Raw genomic sequence first — 10,252 nt, 5'->3', positions numbered from 1 at the left:
TTCATTTGTTCTGAATAGAATGGTCAGAAGTTAATTACCCTTAAACCACCACTGAGGTTCTGAAAGCAAAAAAAGCACAAGAAGCAAATGGAACATCTGCTTTTTTCCACAGTATCATTCAGTGATAAGACCAAATGTACCCTCAAACTGCTAACTGAGGATACTACTCACCCCAGAACTAAGAAGCCCACTTCCTTCCTGCTTCCTTTCTAATTCTGTCATAATTCAAAACCATGCGACTCACCTATCGTGTTCTTTATCCACCAGATGATACCTGGCTCTGAAGGCAACCAGATGAGCATAATATGCTGGTGCAGGGATGGAAACAGAACGGGTACAACGAACATACGTATGACACAGCTGATAGGTAAGAATCTGCAGTTCATCTGAAGAGAAACGATTGTCATCCCAGAGGACATGGTAGTGAGAAGGTCTGCTTGTTCCCTGGAGGCAGATCACACACAGGATGTCACCATTTCAAACACAGCTCTTTAAATTCCCACCTCTGCAGGTCAGCTGCAGTAAAACCAGACCCTTCCTCAAAAATCATGTGTCAGCAATTCCACATACTTCAGGAAATTTTTGCTTTAAAAAGGCAAAAAACCTCCCTCTTTGCCCCTCACAGAACTAATCCCTTGGCATTTCTGGATAGGATTGCATTTTCTAGGATTTCATCCTTGGTACTGAAATTAAGTGATCGTATACAAATGAGCTTTCATCTTGCAAAACTCAACTTTGACAAAAAGCCATCATATAAAGTATCTTCAGGCAAAACATTAACAGCTCGCAGCAATCTAACTTGTGGCCCTGTTGAAAGCCAAATTTTAATGCTCTTGATAAAGACATAGCACTGGTGGTGTTTAATAGCTTCTGTTTCTGACTGGGAAGAAGAAATCACAAGAAAATGTGAAACTACAATGGTGCTATGTAAATGCCTTAGTTGTTTCCTAGGAACTGGATGCACATTTCAAGTCATTTTAATACAAGAGGCAGCTATGTAAAATACTCCAGCTACCTTGCTGCTATTCAGAGCAGTACACAGACAGGAGAGAAGCACACTGAACTAAATGCACAGTGCTTCATAACTGCTTAGTTTCATTATTTCTGTTAGATTTTAACCGTGACAGAAGAGCACTGTGGATGGCACAGAAGAAAAGCTGAAATACACACGTGGAAGCTGTAGCCTGTGCAAAGAACAGAAAATACCAAGAGTCAGTGTTTGAAAGTTACCATCCCACACAAAATGCTGTACCTGAATACCAGCGTGACTACACAGGTAAAAGTCAAACTCTGAGGGATGGGTGATTTTTGTGTCCACTGTGGTACCAGCCGGAATGTTTCCGCTTTTTCCAACCTGTGTGAACAGAAAATGCAAAGACAATAAGGCACACACAAAGCTTCTCCTTTTCAGCTACATAGTAAGGAAAAACCACAAGAAAACAAAAACAGTGGAAAGCAAAATGAAAGAATGAGCAAAACTGAGATAACTGTTGTTCAACTGAAAATCTGGAGTCTCTTTACTATGGAGGGGAAAAAAGAAGAGCTGCAAAACCTTCTCAGAAGTCACCCACAAAGATGAGCTTTCCTGATTAATGTAAAAAGAATTGCCTGCAACTCATTTGTCAAATTCTTTTCACCTTCCCATCCCAGGACTGGTTATTTCCCTGTAACTTTTCTTGTTTATATCTGACAGAGGACAGTCCGTAGTTGTAAGACAGGCCTCTTCATCCCTCAAAACCACTTTACTTCAAAGCAGAACTTTAAAATACTCTTTAAAACAATTTAACAACTGTAATAGCAGCGTGTTATCAATATAAACACCACCTTCATGGCAGCATTAGGAGTTATTAATTATTGCCTCGAAGCCTGGTGAGCTTCAAATGCTCACACTGAGAAACCTGACAGAAGGGAAAAGAACATGAAAAAATCTATCTGTCAACTGAGGTTTGTCATTGGGAACTCTTAATTTACAGCAATGACTCCATCCTAGACTTGAGCAGTCTCCTCTCCACCCAGAAAGGTGGAACTGAATACTTCTACGTGTACTTCACACAGATACAATAACAACTGAGAAACACTTATAAAACAATCTGAGATTTTCAGTACTACAAATAATGTGTTGGTGACACTTGATATGAAACCAAACTCCACATGTCCAAGACATTAGACACCTAAGATACCTTAAAGGTAGCATTAATGGAAAAGAAAGTATCCTCAAAGTGTAAGGTTCACCTTACCTAACAATTTGTCTACTGTGCAGGTGTCTACATGTGCTGGTAACCCAAGAGTAACTCTGTAGTCAATGGCAACCAAACCAGTGAACTTACTAGCACTAGAATCAGATGAAATGTGCCTTCAAGTGTGTTGGGAATACTAAACAGATCTCCATTTGCAACAAAGAGTGCCTGAGATAACCGCTCCAGATGTAGACATCTACATTATAAACCCTTCACTACTTAGATCAATCTTGAAGATCTTGAGACAGTAAAAAAAAAGGAAAAGAAACCTGAAAACTCTGATGAACTTAAAGGCTGAAAAGACTTGTTGAAAGACAGATCCTGCTGATGGTTCATAAAAGCTTCTTGCCAGTTTATGATATGGGACAGAAAATGAAGGTTTTCCTTTCCAGGTAAAAAGATCTCACCCACTGCATGATGTAGTTCTTCAAACAAGTCTCTTATTACTTAGATAAGTAGTAATAGGGAACTTGGCTGCCTGCTAGATACTTGCTGGTCCCAATTGGAACATACCCGTTCATTTTTATCTGTACAGAAGAGTCTGGTGTGATGCCTTTTCTGCACAACTATGAATGTAATTCCAGGCTGGTAATCCTTTTCTAGCTTAATGCATGCTTCTCTGATAGCCAGCAACTCATGATGGAGAACCTGAATCAGAAACACAAAGGTGCATGATAAAGATGAAAGATAGTTATCTTACAGCTTACTCCTATTTATCTACAGATGACTCTAATTTATCATGTTCCTTCTTGCATTGTCACCCAGAGTAATGAGATGTCAAAGCACGCAGGAACAAACCTTCACTTCTTCACTTAATGAGAACAAATTAAACCACCAGTTTCCTGAGCCAGGCAAAAAGCCTGTTCCATATTTGTTCAGCTCCAAGCATAAGGCTTGGGCTAATAAGCTGTATGTCAAACTCTTCTTAACTGCCAAATACAAATGAACATTTAATTAGGCTGTTGAATATACAACAGCCTCATTATTTGTCAGTTTAGTACAAGGGATACAACCCAGAATTGCTCAACTGCATGCTCTTTCCCAGCTTTGTGAAGTCTCAGGCAGGACTGCAGGCATCAATAAAAATGGAGAAGGGAAGGACACTAAAACAAAAAGCAATTATTTGGGATTTGGGTTAATTATAAAGTAATCACTGAAAAACAGTGATAAATGGGGAAAAAAAATGAAAAGTTCATCCAAAGATTATTTTATTGATTCAAGTTTACCAAGTCATCTTTACTTCCTTCCCCTTGGATTTTGAGAAGTTGACTGAATTCTGTATCTTTAAATTTACATATAAAAATACAGGAAAGGAAAATGTATGTAAATATCTTTAAAATTTATAGAATCACAGAATGGTTTGGGTTGGATCTTAAGATCACCCAGTTCCAACCCCCTGCCATGGGCAGGGACACCTCACACTAGACCATGTCAGCCAAGGCTCTGTCCAACCTGGCCTTGAACACTGCCAGGGATGGAGCATTCACCACTTCTTTGGGCACCCTGTTCCAGTGCCTCACCACCCTCACAGTAAAGAACTTCTTTTACCCAACCTGAACTTCCCCTGTTTTAAGTTTGAACCCATATATAGGAAAACAATTCATAAAATATGGTACTTGTAAGCAAACAAAATAAATACAAGAAAGTATTAGTTGAATTTTATCAGGAATTAATTAGAAATGACAGCATGAAAATACAGCATTTAACAATCCTGGTTAAAAAAGTAGGAAAATTAGCTCTCAGTTTTCATTTAAAAGTAGTCCAAGTTCTATGGGATACAGTTTGATTAACAGATCTTGGACAGGTCACAGATATTGAACGTAAGTTGAGTGCTAAAACTGTATCATTTGTAATTTTGCAAAGGGAAGTATTTCAAAGAGAAAATATTCCCAAGGGAAATAATGCAAAGGGTAATATTTTCTTATTCTGATTTTAAAGGGGAAAAGTATTAAACAAAGAGCTCATGAAAGATATGAAAGCAGTTTCCATACTCTGCTTGGTTAGAATGCAACAAATTTGTTGAGGAAAGGTTTGTTGAGGGCATACTTCTCCTAACTCCAGCTACATAGAAGTACTTTACTACCAGAAAACTACATAATCAGAATCTCAACAAGAAAAATCCCACCTGTTGAAACTGCCCCTCAGAAACACCATCTCTGTAGAAGATGATACGAGTTGGTTTAAATCGAGTTGATTTGTAGAACTGAATAAGCAGCTCCCGGACCATGGCAGCCAAATCCTGGATGATTTCTTGGCGGTGCTGCTGGACCCGAACAGTGGCACAGTATCTGTTAGGATGAGCATCCATGCTTCCTACTACCTGTTGGAAAAAAGCTTAGTATTAAACCACACTTAAAAGCACTTATTAAACCACACTTAATACCTTTATTAAAGGTATTTCATGAAGATAACTGCACTAGCTTTCTAACAGTATGTTGTAAACTAAGTGGTTGACTTAGATGTAAGATGTAGTCAAAGATGTAGGCAAAAACCACACTCTGCAAGTCAGTTAAAACAGACACTGCTTGCCAAGGGAAGGCTTTTAAAACAGTTACTTGTGTATTTAGCACCACAGATAAGATACTGCACATACTGTCACCAAACATCTTCATTATTCAATGCGCCAGAGCAGCCACTACAGGTGTTTTGACACCATGCAGCCAAAGGCCATTCCCAAGAGATTTTCATTCCCAACATTTCCAAGAGATGACTGCACCTTTTGTGTTGTCAGGAAGCTTGAACCACCCAAAACTACAACCGAGCCAGCCTAGTTCCCAAGCAGTAATGGATAAAGTCTTAACATTTTTAACTGCTGAAAAAGCAGATTTGAACATGCACCAGCTCGTTACAGTTGCTGATAAATATCAGCTAATAGAAAAGCTCCTCTTTGTAGTAGCAGCTCAGGCATTTTACAAGCTACTACACACATGTAAGGAATCAGTATTGGAACAAGTTCTCTGAAGTGTCATTAGATTCCTGCAGAAAAACAATTTATAATACTGTAATTAGAGGGAAAGAAGAAATGGACCACAAAAGAATTGAAACCAATAAAACGCATTGGAGATGAACAGCAGGAGAGAGCAGGGGTTAAAGATCATTACACAATTTACTCACTGCAGCAATGGAAGGCTTTTTTCCATCTCCAGCTGGAGGATGAGTTACATCTGCACCAAGGAATATGACAGGCTGTTGAAATACTGGTGGTCTGATAAAAGAGAAAGGAAACTTGTAAAAGCAGCAAGGCTTATGCTTAATAAAGCACATTATAAACAGGTAAATAGCACTCTGTAATCTTGCAGTGAATCAGTCAACAATTTGCACGTCCAACCTGGCCTTGACATTGTAGCTATTGCTTTAAAAGTAGATTATTCTTAAGAAAACTAAGCTTTGCCCAGAGAAGCTGTGGCTGCCCCATCCCTGGCAGTGTTCAAGGCCAGGTTGGACACAGGGGCTTGGAGCAACCTGCTCTAGTGGAAGGTGTCCCTGCCCGTGGCAGGGGGTTGGAGCTGGATGAGCCTTAAGGTCCTTTCCACCCCAAACCTATGGTTCTACGAAAGTTTTAAACAAACCTTTAAGATATTAAGCCACTGCATCAAAAGCAGAACACCAAAAGACTACACTGATAGTTTTCAGCTTCAACTCTATTCCTTAATGAAACAATTTTAAATAGGAAATTTTAGGCCAGCAGAATCTTTTCGTGTGTATGGGGGTGTGTGGGGAATGGTTCTGTAGATTCAAGTGTTTTCAGACCTTCTCTAAAAAGGCATTTGAAGGTAATTATAGCAATATAACTCACAATGCAATCATACAAATAAAAAGCTGTCCTGTTCCCATCCCCTCAACCAACAGAAAATAATAGAGGTCTGTTTAAACACCCCAATCCTGCAGTTTTCCAGAATGCCCAGGTGTGGTGTGCACTTGTGCCATGTTTTCCCCATTTACTTAACTCCATTTTCACGAATGCAGTTTCTTGGTATAATGAGCACAATTCAACTTTCTGGCCACATTACTGTTGCCAACACAAGCCACTTAACAGAGACCTTATGTTTATGAATCGAGCATAAAACTACTTATATGATGTGTGTGTGTTTCTCTTTTGTTTCCACAGCAGTATCTTTAGCTCCTTTTTGAGAAACAAACACCAAAACCAAAACCCATAACACCCCACTGTGCCTTTCTGAAATTCATGCTCTGTAATATGAGGATTTTTAGTTAACAGGAGTCTGCAACAAGCACACGACCCAGGCTGAGTATATTTAGCTCAAGAAAGTTGGGGCTGTTCAGCCTGGAGAAGAGAAGCTGCGTGGAGACCTCAGAGCAGCTTCCAGGGTCTGAAGGGGGCTACAAGGATGCTGGAGAGGGACTCTTCATCAGGGACTGGAGTGACAGGACAAGGGGTGATGGGTTCAAACTGAAACAGGGGAAGTTCAGGTTAGATCGAAGGAAGAAGTTCTTTACTGTGAGAGTGCTGAGGCGCTGGAAGGGGTTGCCCAAGGAGGTTGTGGGTGCTCCATCCCTGGCAGTGTTCAAGGCCGGGTTGGACAGAGCCTTGGGTGACATGGTCTAGTGTGAGGTGTCCCTGCCCATGGCAGGGGGTTGGAACTGGATGATCTTAAGGTCTTTTCCAACACAAACCATTCTGTGATTCTATGATTCTAATTTAACAAGAAACAAAAAATAGATATCCCTTCTGATAACATGTTCTTCTTTTTCCTAAGTTCTTGTTGGATTATTTTTCACCTTCTGGCAAGCCTGGGTATGTTGAAGTGAAAATTTGCTTATCTGGGCATAACAGAATGTTGACTTCTTTAAAACAGGCTCCCAAGAATGATGTAGCAGGTTCTGCCCTGAGCTCCCTCTACAACTTGAAATGCAATGATTGCAAAATACCATCTTTTCACTAATATAAAACCTAGTTGTTCACTTTGATTCAAGTAACTTTATATCTCTTTACGCAAGTCTCCTCTATCCTGCACAGGTAAGACAAAAGCTGTTATTTTGGTCATTCTTCCATTAGAATTTCTTATAACTGTTTTTTTAATAAAGCTTTTCATCAGTTTCAGTTTAAGAACATTTGTTTTAAGGTGACACACAAACCAAATTTAGTCTTCAACTGCAGGGTCTCTTCTTTCTTTACAATATATTTAATTCACTCCCACTCACCTATATGCAGGACTTCAATGACACGTCAGATATGGAATTCAGTAGTATCGAAGCAACTTCACAGAATATAGTCACAATATAACTAAAACTTATCAATGTAATACTAAGAAATTGCAAGGTCAACTGGATCTGGAAACCACTTAAGCGTTTTCTGCTTCCACCTTTTGTTTTGTTAAATGTCTATGTAAGTGAAGATATAGACATATCTTCATAGACATTTTATTGTGTGTCTTCATACAGTAAAAGGAAGAACCTTGACTACAAACTATAAAGTAAAAGGCACTTCTAGTCAAGATGGTCTCCATTTGTCTCTGAAAACTCAAGGCAAATAAAACATTACGAGTTTTTAATTCAAGTGGAAGTTGTACACTTCAGTGGTCAGATTGCAGTAACAAGATCTTTATTACAAATTTCAACTGGAACAAGTATTCCTCTCCAGTCCTTGTAACCTAAGAGTCACGTAAACTACAGTGCTACAACTACAGATGAATCTCCCAGTTATCCTAATACGACCTATGTTCTCTTTACACTACAATTCCCTCTTCCTCCCCGAGAGCTGCCTTACCTTCCCTGTGGCAGTAAAATGTTATTCACGCCTCCTAATTTGACATTTATTTTTAAGCAAAGGTTGGACAGAGTCTGTGGTGTTGTTCTTTGGACGTTTTTCATCTGAACGCACTGCGTAGCCATTCCCAGCACGGTGTCGCCAACACGCTTCACCTCCGCTGCAGAACAAATTAAAACCAATAAATATTTGCATGTGGCAAGTCAAACAACCTGGGAGACCTTCAGTGACAATTAACTACCCCTAGAGATTTAGACAAGTGGTCATTAAGCTTAAAGGAACAAGGAGAAACATAACCCCCAAACCCAGCCTTCAATAAACCTCTGTCCTGCTCCACCTGCCAACAGCACGGTCACTGGGTCCTAAATATAATTAAAGGCTCCATTGGCTTATTTTAAGTATGATTTTTCTTTAAATTACACTAATTGTAATTTTAAAATGACAGTGGTTTATCATCAGCATGGAAAAACCTTTGGCCGATGGAGCTGGTAATGTGGATAGCATTAGGATGATGAGCACTTGTTTCATTATTAACACTGGACTAGTAACACAAACTTCATATTAACGTGCTGAGTAACATTCAGCCAACCAGTTTATCGGTTCATCACTGCAAGTTTGTCACTTGCATAAGAAGTGGCCAGTTTACCAAAGGATGGCTCATAAAAACCTCCAAAAGGCATTTATTAAGAACTGTATTATTCAAAAGGTTAAAACGAATCCTATTGTTAACAACAAATTAAGGCTTAAAGGCTTTAAAGAGCCATACTCAGGAAAAAGAAGAAATTTAGGTTCCAAGACAGGCTCAGAAAAGATGCAGCCCCTCCTTTGGCAACAGGAGATGGAAGGAGGCTTTCTGAGGAGCAGGGTGAGAAGAGGAGAAAACACAAGACTGTGAATATAGGAAGAGCAAGACTATAGAAAAACACAGGGAGAAAACAAAGAGAGATGATTAGAGGGGGCAGAAAGAACTATAATTAAAGATAATGACAAGGAAAGCAGATGAGAGTGGTACCACATCCTCTTAGCGGTTAAGTAAAGAGTCCCCTTTTAATGCCAAGCAGGAAAAGTGAAATGTCATTTTGCACTGAATTTCTATTGAACAAATTAGAGACAAGCCACTTGCTTTGCAAGGAAGCTTCCTTCTTAAATCTCTCTTTTCAACTTAGATGAGATAATCTTGGGAAAAGAAAGTTAGGAAATTATTTCCTATTATATTAAATTGGTGAGGGATGGGATAAACCGAATCTGCAGCTGCTTGGTAGATGTGAGCCATTAGGGAAGGGACAGCCCATGAAGCTATGGGAGAAAACAGTGGATGGTGCTTCAATTGGGCAAGCTAAGTGAAAGGAGGAGGAAGGCAGGACAGGAAACCAAGCAGTTTTGCTATAGGAAGAGCTAGTTAAAACCAAAATGCATGGTTTATTTAAAACACATTAAAACCTATGTGCATGTGCTACGTAAAGGGTCAATCTGTCTCCACAAAGACCAGTTTAAGGAGCTGAGTTTTCACCATCTGTGTCCTCACAACCCAAGAGTTAAAAAACTCAAAGAATAGGAAAAGAAAGTGATTGGCACAAATCTCCTTCATTCAACTTCTTTTGCCAATGGGTGATGGTGTGAGCAAGCAAAGATGTTCTAAAAGCTACACAGTTCTTGAGGTCATTACTTTGTCAATCACTTGGAATTTTTAGCACACAAGTTAGAGAAGTATATTTTAATCCACTACGTATCAATTTAATCCATTTCACAGAAGCCCTGGTTTAGCTTTCTCCCTCACAAACTGCATCTCAAATGCAACCAGCAGGAAGAATGTGGAAGAGCAAATTAAAAGCATAGACAAAACTAATGAAAAGAATTAAGGACTTAATATAAACCATCATGCAGCACAAGAAGAATAAAAATCATTTATAGCCCATTCCCTACATGGAATTTATATGGTTAAAATAGAATTAAACTTCTCTCATTCAAATACTTCACAAAAACATACATAAAGTTGTGTCTGGAACACACACACACAGGATTTGCACTTACTGACCATAGACTGGTGTTTTTTCCTGGCAAAATTACTACAACGAGCTGCAACCCAGTGTAAGTGTTCTTCAGATGTCTGAACATGGGCTCCACACTGTCAGCTCCCTGGGCATATTTACAGAAGCACGGCTGCCCCTGGATTGGCATTCCTGCATCTCTGGAAATCTTCCTCAGTTGTTCCGTAAAGGACCTAAGGGATGGAAATGAACACATTAGATCCTCGGGTAGTAAAATTCATCTTGATTTTTGTTCTTAT

General features: G+C 39.4%; 1 protein-coding gene across 1 annotated transcript in view; it reads right to left on the bottom strand.

Annotated features, from left to right (window-relative positions):
* AGO2 (argonaute RISC catalytic component 2) overlaps positions 1-10,252 on the bottom strand; it is a 65,878-nt gene that overhangs the window by 11,827 nt on the left and 43,799 nt on the right. Inside the window, 8 exon segments of the mRNA XM_030503689.1 lie at positions 245-444; positions 1,253-1,354; positions 2,751-2,885; positions 4,363-4,557; positions 5,352-5,442; positions 7,966-8,125; positions 10,001-10,016; positions 10,018-10,186. Of these exon segments, the coding sequence (XP_030359549.1) occupies positions 245-444; positions 1,253-1,354; positions 2,751-2,885; positions 4,363-4,557; positions 5,352-5,442; positions 7,966-8,125; positions 10,001-10,016; positions 10,018-10,186 (1,068 nt within the window).

The sequence above is a fragment of the Strigops habroptila genome, chromosome 1 (genome assembly GCF_004027225.2).
Source record: "Strigops habroptila isolate Jane chromosome 1, bStrHab1.2.pri, whole genome shotgun sequence".
Classification (NCBI taxonomy): domain Eukaryota; kingdom Metazoa; phylum Chordata; class Aves; order Psittaciformes; family Psittacidae; genus Strigops; species Strigops habroptila.
This window is presented reverse-complemented; position numbering and strand designations above follow the sequence as displayed.